Source organism: Crocodylus porosus, unplaced genomic scaffold (assembly GCF_001723895.1).
Source record: "Crocodylus porosus isolate Cpor-Errol unplaced genomic scaffold, CroPor_comp1, whole genome shotgun sequence".
Taxonomy (NCBI): Eukaryota; Metazoa; Chordata; order Crocodylia; family Crocodylidae; genus Crocodylus; species Crocodylus porosus.
The window spans coordinates 6,973,652-6,987,267 of NW_017728912.1; the positions used below are offsets into that span (position 1 = coordinate 6,973,652).

At 39.9% G+C, this 13,616-nt stretch overlaps 1 protein-coding gene across 2 annotated transcripts in view; it reads left to right on the forward strand.

The window, feature by feature from the left end:
- Positions 1–13,616, forward strand: part of ADAD1 (adenosine deaminase domain containing 1) — a 22,969-nt gene that overhangs the window by 7,413 nt on the left and 1,940 nt on the right. For both annotated transcript variants that reach the window (XM_019534011.1, XM_019534012.1), the window contains exons 3-9: positions 2,122–2,289; positions 2,988–3,056; positions 3,537–3,662; positions 7,548–7,671; positions 7,905–8,075; positions 10,584–10,813; positions 13,135–13,372. In XM_019534011.1, the coding sequence (XP_019389556.1) occupies positions 2,122–2,289; positions 2,988–3,056; positions 3,537–3,662; positions 7,548–7,671; positions 7,905–8,075; positions 10,584–10,813; positions 13,135–13,372 (1,126 nt within the window). The remainder of the gene's footprint in view (positions 1–2,121; positions 2,290–2,987; positions 3,057–3,536; positions 3,663–7,547; positions 7,672–7,904; positions 8,076–10,583; positions 10,814–13,134; positions 13,373–13,616) is intronic.

Below are 13,616 nucleotides of genomic sequence, written 5' to 3' on the forward strand. Positions count from 1 at the left end.
GGTCTGGGCTGGGCTGTAGTTGTGGGTGCTGTTTGGTCTGGCAGTCTGATGTTTTCTCCGCCCTCATCTTCCCCTTCCCCCAACGAGCCTAGTTTAAAGCCTGCCGGAGGAGGTCTGCCAACCTAGAAGAAAACACACGCTTACCTTTAGGGGAAAGGTGGAGCCCATTCCATCCCAGCATGTCTCTCATCATGATGTGCTGGCTGTGGCTGAGGAAGCCAAAGCCTTCCTCGAAGCAGCATTTCTGTAGCCACCAGTTGGTCTCTGCGATGCACGTTTCATGCTGTCTACCTCGTCCACTCACTGGCAGGCTAGAAGAGAAAACCACCTGTGCACCCAACTCCTTCAGCACGCAGCCCGGAGTGTGGTAGTTCTCCATCAGGCGATCAGGGCTCCTCCTGGCCGCATCGTTAGTGCCCACATGGACTAGGACCATGGGGTAATAATCGGTGGGCTGGATTATGGTCTGGAGCATCCCTTTCACGTCCTGAATCCTCGCTCCAGGTAGGCAGTCTACCTCGCGTGCCGAGGGGTCCCGGTGACCAATTTATATTGATTGGTCATTGTGCAACTGACCATAAAAGGGAACCAGCTGTGAGACCATTTGTTCCAGATAAATTTGTTCCAGTGCTTATTTTGTGGTCTGGTATATCAGGCTTCATTATCTGTTGCCCATCTTGAATGTGGTTTACAGTTGAATATATAGGACATATTTCTTGGCAAAATTTGTAGCATTTCTAATCCATAGGACTGGACTACCTGGTTTTACAGGTGCTGTTGTCTTCATTGGGATGACTGCCATGTCTATCAGCAGCGTGTAAGTGTTACAGAAAAAATACAGTGTTTAATCCATTGGTATATGGATTTGTTTTTGGCAATCCATATATTTCTGATTTATTTTAATGGTTTGTTTATTTACAAGTCAGAGCGTTTAAATATCAAAATTCAACATGTAACAATATTAAAATCAGAAGGTTCAAATTACTGGTAGAAAAAGTGTTTTGAGCCTTGAACAAAAATTGCTTTTTAGACTCTGTTGAGATTTGATTTTGAGATTTATGCCTGTTCTTGCCTAACAAGCTTACCTGGTAGAATCAGATTTCTCGTAACATGCATTATGGGAAACATGACCATTGAAAGGTCTTGTCATCATTTGGCTATCTGTCTGTCTGCCAACCGTAATATAAATTATGAAGGAAAACTAAAGGAAAGATTAGTAATTAAGACTGAAGTTTTCAGCTGCAGATTTCTTAATGATTTGGGCTAAGAGGTAACAAGTTTAATATATGTAAGCTGCATTACCAGAAGTGACTTGGAACCCTTCTGCATTAGCCTTCATGGGTGCATGCATACATAATAAACTAGCTCAACTAAGCCGGCTTAAGTTAAGCCATGTTGGAGTGTTCACACATACAGCTCCTTGCATTGAGGCAGCCATCTTGTGAGCTAAGTTAACTTAACTAATGCAGCTCAAGATAATACACCTCCAAGGTGTATTAACTTGCGCCACATTTAAGCTAGCGCTGCTTCCCATTTATGTGTATGCTCTGACAGTTAAGTTGGCTTAAAAAAAGTTAAGGTGGTTTAACTGTCAGAAAGTTAGTATATATGTACATGCCTCATGAAAGTTGATGGCATTTAAATGTCTAAATAACTTTAAAAATAGAAAATAGACATTTAAGTTGAGCTGTTTTTAAAAATGTTCCTTATAATTTTACCTTCCGAGAAGTCTGTCCTAAACTTCATGCTATTCCTGAAAATAGGAAAACAACCTGATTTTGTGAAAGTGTTAAGAACCTGCCAAATCCTCTGACATGAAAGATGATATGATAAAGTGGTTTTAGCAACAAAAAATCAGGTTTTTTTTGTTAGGGTATGTAAAACTACTGGAAGACCTTGATGAAGAGAATAGTAAAAGTGGAAAGTATAATATAAATAAAATCCTAAAGCTCTGCTGGTCATAACATTTTATTTTTGTGGTGCTAGAGGTATTTTTGTTTTGAAATCATCTTGTTTTCCATGGTGACAGATATATAAAGCTAATAAATAACTAGGTTTTTAATTAAAATTAGTTAAAACATAACATCTAATTGTATGATTTTTTTTCCCCCCCCCTCCAAGGCAATATCTTGGGGAGTTACTTTGCTTTTTGTGCTGTGATAGATGGTGTTCAGTATAAGACTGGCTTAGGGCAAAGCAAAAAGGAATCCAAATCAAATGCAGCAAAACTGGCTCTTGATGAACTATTGCAGTTGGAGGACACAGAACCAAAGGTTCTTGACAACTCAGGTAAATATTCTGGTACCGTTAGCAGATTTTTGAAGACATTTGTTGAAAGAGTGTTAGGTGTTCTGGATGTAACTTTATAAAACTTTAAAAAATGTGTCTTGACGTTTTTAGTGAATTATTTGGGCAGAGTCCCTTACAGTCCCCCAATGTTTCAATCCTTTATTCTGATATGCCTTTTTAGCTCTTCTTTTTGAAGTTCCTCCTTTATACGATGGGGAGAATGCCTTAAAGGAAAGTATCCTTGCTATAGTTTCACTCTGAATTCTTACACATCATTGAAGGCATTCTTTTCAAAAGTTTACTGTTGTAAATTATTTGTTTATGGTCAGAATTTTTTTATTATGTCTGCAGTGAATTTGACCTATATGTTTTCAAAAGGATTCTGTTATCACATTAATCTCCTTTGAGGGTAACTTTTAAATATTTGTTGGATTAATTGAGAGAAACTGTTCAAAGCTAAAACATTGATGGTATAGTGTGCGGTTAAATATCTTGGACATTCATTGACTTTGGTTCTCTACCTCTAGTTTTGTGTGGCTTGCTGAATTTTTTTTTTTTTTTTTTTTTTTTTTTTCCCCTCTCACCAACCTGATTTGGAACTTGAGTGTTTGCAGCAATGGGATAAACTAAATGAGTATTGATATCTTGAAACCTTTAATGCCCTCTATATTTCCAAACATTGAAGGTTAATTTTGCAGGTCCTCCCCGGATTCCTGCAGAACCCAGAGTTTTGTCAGGACCTACTTGCGTTGCAGAGTTTCATTATGGTAGGACCCTCAATTTCTTATTTCTCCGGTAACTTAATTAGGAGGCTAATAGAGATCCTACAGAGCAGCAGTTACTGTAAAGTTAGAAATGTCTATAGCAATACTGCTCTGTCTTTAAACAGGATATCTGTGCTTTAGTGGCTCTAAATACTGTAGTGCTTTTTAAAAGTAGAAGAGTGATAATTTTTTGTACAAGTGGATAAATAGATACAGATCAAATAGTTTTCCTGTAGTTAACATGTTAAAGGCTGTTGGAGATGGTCACTTGCAGAACTCTGAATGGGTTGCTCAGTAACAACTCATGTAGATTTTTTTTGTTAATTTCAAGCCCCCAAATGCCCACTGAGACTAAGATGCACTATGGGTTAGTGTATTGAACTACTTGTATAATTTGTTGAATACTGTAGCTCACTTAAATAATAGATATTGCTTTTTTCCTATGTGTTTTTCTTTTAAAATGTTTGTGTTTGTATTTTAAAGAGGGAAGGCATCTGGTTTATGAAAAATTTTCACAAGCAGTCAAGCAAGCATTTAACAGTCTGATTGCCAAATACCCTGTGTTTGCGAGTTGTAGCAGTTCATTGGCTGCTTTCATAATTGAAAAAGGCAAGTGTTTTGATTTTTTTTTTTTTTTTTCAGTGTTGTAGACAAGAAAAAACTGTTTTATAGCATGCATGCATCCAAAAATCTAGAGACCCAGGACATGTTGTAACTAGAATTTAAATTAATAAATCCTGATGGTAGCCCCAACCTTCTTAATGTGCCATTAAAACCACCTACAGAATTGTACACTGGTATGCAATGAAATGAAGAGAATTCCAGCATGGCATGTCCTCAAGATTTGTACTTTTGAACTTAAGAGGCCAGTCAAAATAACATAACTTGTTTATTTTTTAAATTCTAATATCATGTCCTTGCTGGATAAAAGCTGGACAATGCAGAAAATATCAATATATGATTATATGACTTAAAGGCTGTGTTCACTGCATCCTGCTGCCATGTAGACTTTCAGGACTGTTGCCAAATAAAGAACATCTGTAATGTAGCCAACAAGTCCTGAAAATGCAGAGCATTGTGGGTAGGTTTGGGCTCCAAAAGAAAGGGAGCAATTTCTACATATCTCAGGTATGAGAAGTCACTTTTAATAGTACAGTAATCAGAACATGAGTTGTTAGATTTTAGCTGCTTTTCTGTGAACAGTCTTCTACTTTCAAAGGCTGCCCCATTCAGCTAACTTAGTGATGGCATTTGCACAGCAGGAAACAATGATTAAAATTCTCACTTGCCTTTCTTTCTGCTACTACACTGGATCTGGACCATGCTGTTTTTAACCTCTGGTAGTTCTTTGTACTTTTCAAGATGTGAGCAAATTCTTCATCACTTAACCAATTCCATCATCACATTTGAGGTCTAATGTAGTCATTACTCCATGAGCAAATGGTACCACCTTAAGCAGGGGGGCATGTGCCCCCCGCCCCCCTCCAGCAACCAGTCAGCAACTGTAGCCAGTCTCGCTGACTGGGGGAGGCCCCCCTGCAGCAAAGCTCACTGACTGGGAGCTACATACCTGGCGGGCACCGGCGCTCCTGCCTGCCCCCCCCCCACCTATTGCCTAAGTAGGGAGTGTGGCCTGTCAGGGGGTGCGCATGTACCTCCTATGCCTTGCCACTGCATTACTCCATTACTTTCTTTAATGGAAAAGGTAGGAACTTGGGTAAGCTAAAGAGGAAGTTTAAAGAGTATAGACAAGACTTGAGTAGTGTGGACAGAGAGGAAAGAAGAGGAATCCCTTTTTTTGTTGTTGTTTTTAAGGGGAGAAAGAAAAGTTGTACTGAGCTGAAATAGAGAGCCAGAATTACTCCAAAGATTTAGACTTAAAAGTTGAATGATGATGAACTTGAAGAACGAGGGGCAGCAAATTGGCTTCATTCTTTCCATGTTGATCTTAAACCAATGGGATAGTGTGGAGGAATGTTACTAAGATGGTTAGAGATGTGTAACTGAACAAAGTAAGCAAAGCAAAGTTGGTGAGGTGTGGACTTCAGTTAGTCATTGCTTATAACTAACTATGGATGAAACTCTGAAGAGATACCAGAAAACAAAAAAGGAGAAAATGGATAGGCTGGAGGTATAGTCAGAGAAACTAGAGATGCCGGGGAGGGTGGGGAATGAATGTACTTAAACCATGCCTAACAGTTGTTTGATTAATCTGTTTTTAAAAACCTCCAAAAAACAGACTTCCACGATGTCTTTTGGTAGCCTGATCCAGTGAATAACTATCCTTATAGTTGAAATATTTTTTCCTAATGTCTACTGTAACTCTGCTCTGGCTGCATATTATAAATCAGTTTCTTCTTATCCTACTCAATTAGGTAACTGTCCTGTTCATAATAACTTTTTATGTTCTTCTGTCTCTGACAATTTACAATCAAGTTCTGAGAGAAGGTATGATATAATATGATTTCAAAATGCAGCAGCCCCAGATGTACAGTGAAATGTTTAAAAGTAGTCTCTAACCTCTTCTGTACACTTACTGTTAACCTTTTAAAGTTACAAAACTCTGGAATAATCTTTCATTGGAGGCACTGCATCAGAGTTTGTTAGAAATCCTCTGGAAGCAGAACCTTGCCAGCATGAGCTGATAACTGCAGAGACTGTATTCTGAGCCTTTGGGAGAAACACGTCTGATTGCTCTATAGCAGTTAATCCTTAATTTTTTTGGAACATCAGATTACCATCAATTCCCTAAATTCTCATGAACCTCCAAGTACCGTTAGTATCAAACTTAGAGTTGAAAATATAGGAGCCAGTGTGGTCTGTTGACTACTTAACATGACACTTTGAAGCATTTGCTCACTAATTGCCATGCTGACTGACCAAATACTCAGACTAAGCTGTATAGAAAATTGGTGTATCTAGCTCTATCAACAGTAAGAAGTTCATTATTAGGAACAAATTATGAATTGGATTGTTGAGTGGAAGAATCAAGAGGGGAGAAACCCATTAGACTTCAAGAAAAATAAACTTAAACCAAAACAGAGTATTGCAGAAACTAAAGCCAATATCATCAAACAAACAAACAAAACCAGGAATCCTTCAACAGCAGAGGTGGTCAAAATATGGCCAGATCTGATCTGTGAATTATTTGGTCTGGCCTGTGGAACTCCTCATAAGGCTGAGCCCTGCCTGCTTGTGAGCAGGGCCGCCCATGCTGTACTTCCACCTCTGGATGGCCCTAGCCAGCATGTGCAGTTTCCCAGCCAAACTCTTTCCAGTGCAGTTACTACTGCTGGGCTCCCCCTGCCTCCACCAGCTCCTCCTGCTGCGCTGCTCTGTGCAGCAGGTAGCACTGAGGCGCAGAGGTGGCAGCTGGGGGGACGTGTGCCAGGCACTGCTTGTTGAGCCAGGTGTGGAGTGCAGCGAATTGCAGGTGGGTGGCTCCTGCCCTAGCACGTGGAGCTCCAGTTCTAGCTCCTGGCCACATTCCACTCGCTCGGCTGCTTAGGACAGTGAACCCATCTGCAGGTGGCCAAGAGGGTGCAAGGTGACCAGGAGCTGGAGCCCTGCACACTGGGGCAGAAGCTGCCCAGCTGCAGCTTTCCTCTTGCTTGGAGTGGCTCAAGAGAAGGAAGAGCCACTGGAAGGGGGGGGGGGAGGGAAGGGGGAGGAGCCAAGTAGTTTCTGAAGGAATGGATAGCTGTACTGGATGCAGTCACTCTGGGAAGCTGTGCACACTGGCTAGGGTTGGTGGGCAGGGGCAGCCACGGGCTGGATGGGGAGCAGGGGTGAGGGGAGCACACTGCACCTGTACCACCTGGGCAAGCTCTGTGGCACATGTTCTGTGCCCACCCTCCCCACCTGTCAGCTCCCAGGACTGAGCACACAGGCAGCGCCCCCTTACCCCATGGGCATGCACACACAAACCAACACACAACTCGTACCCCCACACACATCCCCCACCTACACACGCCCCCGCATATAGACGCACAGAATATACAAGAATAAGACTTTATTTTGAGCTATTATGTAATTGCTTCCATATACACTACTCAAAAAACATCCCCATAAATTGGGACAAAAATTATTATTTGAAATGTAAATGTTGTTTGTTTTTTAGTATGTGATATCTAGATAGATATTTTTTTATCTATAATTTGTTAAAATGATATCTTAAAGATTTTGTTTGGGCCCTTGACAGCTCACAAACTCATTGTGTCCATCCAGCCACAATAACTTCCTTACCCATATTCTACAGGGTAAGAGGAGAATGAGTGAAGTGCTCAAAATGTCTATCTTCTGCCTATAAAATACTAATCTATCAATCAAATTTGACTCAGTAGTTAACTGAGCAGTCAGGTTAACAAAGTCTCTTTCTTCTTTTTTATAATCAAATGTTGTGTAGTCATTTGATTACTCTAAAAGCAGGTCTTGTAAGAAGAGGGAATTCTTCAATCAAATTAAGCTAATGTGTTATCTACATTTTTCTTTTAGCTGGTCAGCCTGAAGTTGTAGCTATAGGAACAGGGGAATACAATTACAGTCAGTGTTTTCATCCTGATGGGAGAGTTTTGCATGATAGTCATGCTATTGTTACTGCAAGACGCTCACTGCTTAGGTAAGAAAATGACTACATAGGCAATAAGGCATGCAAGTAACAATTTTTGTTAAGCTAAATAAATGCCACTTGTACAGAGTGGTTTAGTGTTTATTTTTTATTCATTCCAATCTCAAAGATGATATGCCAGGTAATAGCTATATATGTAAATAGCTTAAAATAATTAAAATTTTGTTACATAAATGCTAAGTCTTTAATTTCCATAAATCTTGAGCTATAACACTTTCTTTTAGGTATTTTTATAGGCATCTTTTGCTCTTCTACAGTAAAAATACTGCTTTGACAGAAAAATCTGTGTTTTGTATGGAACCAGCGTCAAGTCTGCTTACTCTAAAACAAAATATAAATATTTTCCTCTACTTAAATCAGTTGCCAAAAGGATCTGCTCAGATAAAGTCACGGCTGTAAGTATCCTGAAGTTTTCAAACATAGCATTTAATTATTTAAATGTAATAAGCATTTTAATCTTCCATTCTGAATGAATTCATCTGATCATAGTGGGCATGTCTATGCAAGAGGTTTACTGCGCAGTAGCCTAATAACATGATGCAGTAGCGCATCACAGCACAAACAGTGCTAATATGCTATTGCATCGTATTAGGGTACTGCTCGGTAGCATCACAAAAGAGGTGTTCACTGGCACTATTGTGCAGTAACTACTGCATGTTAATGAACATGTAGATGTGCGCAGTGGGAAGTATTTACTCCAGGTCTTGAGTGTTGACTCATTTTATTATTTAAAAAAAAAAAAAACTTTTTTTTTTTTTGGAATGTCTAATACAGAATGTTATAAAAATAAAAGCTGTTTGATGTTAGTATAAATTAGAAACTAATTTAAAATTTTGAGGAATTGTAAAAGTTCTTTCAAGCCAGGCTTGAATATGTTGGGGAAATCATGGAACTTAGAACAGCTTTGTTGTTGCATATATAGACCTTCTTGCAGCTTTCATCCCTTGCAGTACTAACCATCTTTTAGTGGTATTGGACTAAATTTCCAAAAGTAATGAGTGATTTTATTTATTTATTTATTTATTTTCTTTACGTTACAGTGTGGGGAGGAGATGGCGAGCAGGGATATCAAATTGAAACACGTTTAAGGTGGCCAACCTTTGGAGAATGAGCAGTTGGCCTATTTTGATAAAGTCCACAGGCACCTAAGTTTTCTCCAGTAAAAGTCCCTGTGCAAGGCACCTAGGGCAGGTGCTGAGCCATTCACCTCTCTTTCCCCATGTAGGTTTGTTATGGGACTTTTAAACTAGGCGTTACTGCACTTAAATATTTTAAAGGGCTGGGTCCACTAAGTGTGCTGTAAGCTGGCCTAATTACATACTGACAGTATTGAGTTCAGCAGCACTCAGTAGCCACTTTGATTTAAAAATACAACCACAAATGATAATGATTACCCCCTTTAAAATAATAGCCCCAAGTGTAGAGCTATCTCTAAGTTCTGCCATCCTCAGTCTGTGCATGTGTTTATTGTTTGTGCATTTCATCCAATGAGTGTTCTAATGCATAAGCTGTCCTCACAGCAGAACCCAGGTTCCTGTTCTCCCAGCCCATAGCCCAGTGATGATAGCAGTAGAGTCACTGTTTACATGCTTGTCTGGCCAAGTGAATCTTTTTCATTTCTGGCAGAACTCTCCCAAAAGCAGAGTATTCCCACTTAAACTTAGCTCCTAGCTTTGTAGGTTGGACACCTGGGAGGTAGAGGCCATTGGCTTGAATTTCCTTAGGCTGAAGAAGATGTATAACTTAAGTCTTCCACTTCCTGAGCAAGTTCTCTAACCTCTAAGTTAGTGGTTCTCAACCTTTTTAGGCTTGAGGCACCCTTGGTAGAGTCCAAGGTAGTTTTAGGAAAATGCCAACTATTAGTTTTCATTCTGTTTGTAACTGCAGAAAAGTAATAGAATAATTTTTCTGTTGCAAAAAACTTAGACCATAACAGGGCAGAATGTTTTTAATTCTGTGGATTCCTATTTGAAAACAGGGATTATTTGCCTTGTGGGCCAGATGAATGGGTATGAGGCCAGTCTGTAGGCACTGCACACTAGGATCAGGCCTTGGGGTCTGGTGCCACCTTGTTCTGCCCTTGTGCACTGGGACCGGTTCCCAGGGGCCTGGAGCCATCCCCTCCTGCCCCTGTGCACCAGGATTGTGCCTTGGAAGCCTGGTGGCACCACCTCCTGTCCACACTTCATGGGATTGGGCCCCATAGGCATGTCATGTTGGGATTGGGACTTCATGCTGTTTGTGCCTGGCCCTGGATGCTGGGGTCAGGTGCCTAATGCAATTCACAGAGCTCAAGGCTGCCCATTTGCCTGGACATTTTGCCATCACTCCCTGCAGTATGTGGCCTGCAGGCTGGAGGTTGAGCACCCCTGTTCTAGGTGATGAATATAAAAGTTGGATGACAGCATATTACCACCACTTCCTCTTCTACTAGTTCCTCTACCACCTTTGGCTTGTTTTAAAAGAAATGTCAGTTAGTATCCTAAGAAATCATGTATATGTCTTGGGGACAGAGGGTGTTTGGGCTATGAATTCCAAACTTTCTTAGAGCATAACCTTATATATGACTACAGTCAGAACTTAAATCCAGAAGTGAGATTTCGCATATGGTCGTCTTGGCATTTCCTGCTGGTTGATTTAGGTGCCCATTACTCTTCTTCAACCCTCCATGAGCTACTTTTATATGTGCAGATCTCCTTGGGCATTGTATCGAAAACTTGAGCATTTAATTTGGATTTGTGAACTCTATGTCTGTACCTGCTGTTTAAAAATTAAGCAAGGCAATACTAGGCATTGCTATATCCAGGTCCCTTAGTTTAGCAGTACCTGTCAATATTTCATTGTTTTCTAAAGATAACTTTCCTGCTGGAATTCATTATCTTTCCTGTAAATTTCAATTTTAGACGTCTCAATCCAAATTCTATATCTGCATTTGAAGCTAATGAAGAACTGAGTCTCCATGTTGCTGTAGAAGGCAAGATTTACCTAACATTTTATTGCCCCAGTGGAGTTGCTCACAGAGTGAACAGCATGTCAGCCAGTGACAAATTTACAAAATGGGAAGTTCTGGGTGTCCAGGGAGCATTGCTGAGTCACTTCATTCAGCCAGTTTATCTCAGCGGCATACTTGTTGGTAAGACTTCCTTGCTAAAACAGCATAACAGTGAATTCTGCATCTTCAAGTGGATACAAGTCCATTTTTCAATTTTGTTGACATTATATATAAATATTAATGAGATGGAATGTAATACTTTGTTTTAAAATTTGTTACAGAATCTTTTATACCCCAGCATAAATATACGTCTCTTTGAAATCGCCGTGCTTAAAGCTCTATTAGATTGACCTCTGATTATGATGTGAGCTTTTCCCATGTTCTGCTATTACATGTCAATACTAAATGTAATTGTTAATTTGTAGCAATTACATATTTTTAAAACATACCAAGAAAAACTAAGGACTGTGATAACCATTTAAACTGTGGTGAATTAGATGTATCAGTGTTCAAGAACTACAAGGCTCCCTAATTGGGAAGTTGAAAGTGGCATTTGTCAAAAAACTTTGATGCTTTTTTATAATGTTTTTCAGGTGTTATATTTAAAATTTGGATTAATTAAGCAAGCTGTATTTTTGAAAGTCTTCCTAACTAGTCTGTCTTTTGCTTTTTATAGTATCTCTAGTTGTTACTGGGGGTGTTTATTTTAAGGGATGGAAGCTTGCTGAGAGAGTAGGAAGATGGAGGCATTTTATGGTAGTTGGCTTTTTATTTGAGTAGTGATATTTTGATGTTTGGCTCAGATGTTTGTTGTTTGGCTCAGTTGTTTTACAGTGAAATTGTTTAAAATAATATAGCATGTTAAAGTTTGCCAAGTCTTCTCTTCTCATCATATTTGTACTATGATAGGTTTGATTTCACATAGATTCATTCTCAAATTTTAATATTGTTTAGATTTTTTGTATTGGTATGAAATAAAGTTTTGGAAGTTATCTATAAGAGCACAAGCCACACTAGCCTTCTGACCTCTTAGCACTCTAGTCTGTCATTCAAACAGAATGTCGACATTGTGTTCTGTTGCTTTTAAGGATCTGTTGCATATCTCCTACCTTTCTTGCGGGTAGAATAACACTGGGGTTTCAAACATACAGTTTGTGGGCTACGTTCAGCCCACAAGGCCCTGTTATCCAGCCCCTGGTGCTGCTCCCAGACCTGCCACCCTGGACAAGTTACTAGATGCTATGCATGCAATGCAGTCCAACTAGGTAGAGGAGGGGGCACCATTCTACATGTGACAACTGTTCTGGGATCAGTGCTGCACGTGGTGCCTGCTCCAGCCACTCTGGAACATGTGCAGATACAGCACAGATGCTGGAAGCAGGGGTGGGAAACGTGGGTCCCTGGGTCTGATCCAGCTTGTAGACCAGCTCCACATCACTTATCCAGCCCACGGGGTTTGATTCATAGATTGCAAGGGGCTGGAAGGGACCTCGCAAGATCATTGAGTTCAGCTCCCCTGCACTAGGCAGGTGATCGTCCAGTCTCTTCTTAAAGATTTCTAGGCTAGGTGATTGTACACCTCTGGAGGGAGCTTATTTCACAGTCTGAACACCCTGACTGTGAAGAAGTTTTTCTTAGTGTTAAGCTTGAAATGGTCTTCCAGGAGTTTGTGGCCATTACTCCTGATTTTTCCCCAAGGGTGCCCTGGTGAACAGTTGCTTGCCAAGCCCTTGATGTATTCCCTTGATATAGTTGTAAGCTGCTACCAGGTCCCCACTAGTCTTCTGATTTTTTTTTTTTTTAGGCTGAAGAGGCCCAAGTCCCTCAGCCTTTCCTCATGTGGCTTGCGGTGCAAGTCTCTGATCAAACAGGTGGCTGGACTCTCAAGGTTTTCCACCTTTAATGAACTTGGTGTTCAGAGAATAGCGGATAGTGATCTTTTTTTTTCTCTCCAGTTCTTCTGTTGTGAATTGTTCTCTTAATGTGAATTGTAAAGAAATCTACTCTAGTAGAAGCATGCGTGTGAAAATCTAGGAATGTCTTAACTTTCGATATTGTAATCCAGTATCTTATTTTTTGAAAACTTTATCAGTTTTGAAGAAGAATAAATAAATACAAAAATAATACATTTTATGAAAGTATGGAATACAGTTCTAGTGAAAACAATCCAGAGAAACTCAAGACTAAATGAAGTGTAATTTGAGCCTTTCTGTAGAAAAGGTACATTTTAAAAAAATAACAGTTCTTGAAGGAGTAGTCATGAAAAAGTTTGCATTACCACTGAGCACGTTTCTGTTTTGTGGACTAAGTATTGGAATTTCGTTGTAAAACAGAACCTTGAACTTACAATTAACCTGAAGTGATGAAAGCTGCCTGAGCCCTCTTGAAAATTTGATCAATTTTCTTGTATTATCTGTTTTTGTTTATAGTGATATTTTTTTTTGTGGTTTTTTTTTTTTTAGGAGATGGAAACTGCAGTGATACAAGAGGACTAGAAATAGCTGTAAAACAACGTGTTGATGATGCACTCACTTCAAAGCTTCCCATGTTTTATTTGGTCAACAGACCTCATATTAGTTTGGTTACTGCTACGCACCCAGTTGAGGTAGATGTGCAAAACAGGTGTCTCAGTGTGAACTGGTCACAAGGGGACACTTCCTTGGAAGTTGTGGATGGTTTAAGTGGAAAGATCACTGAAAGGTTAGAATTCTTGCATTATAATAAAAATAGTGATGAGCCTGATCACTGTGTGTGGGTGTGTACGCCCATACATCTGCTTAAGTGCAAAGTTTCTCAAACGGTTCTGTTTTTAAGCCATGGTATTTTAGTGTAAATGTGAGGTGTTCCTTCCTCGACTAATTTCATAGATTTCATAGACATTAGGGCTGGAAGGGACCTCGGGAGATCAACGAGTCCAGCCCCCTGCCCAAAGGGCAGGAAGTCA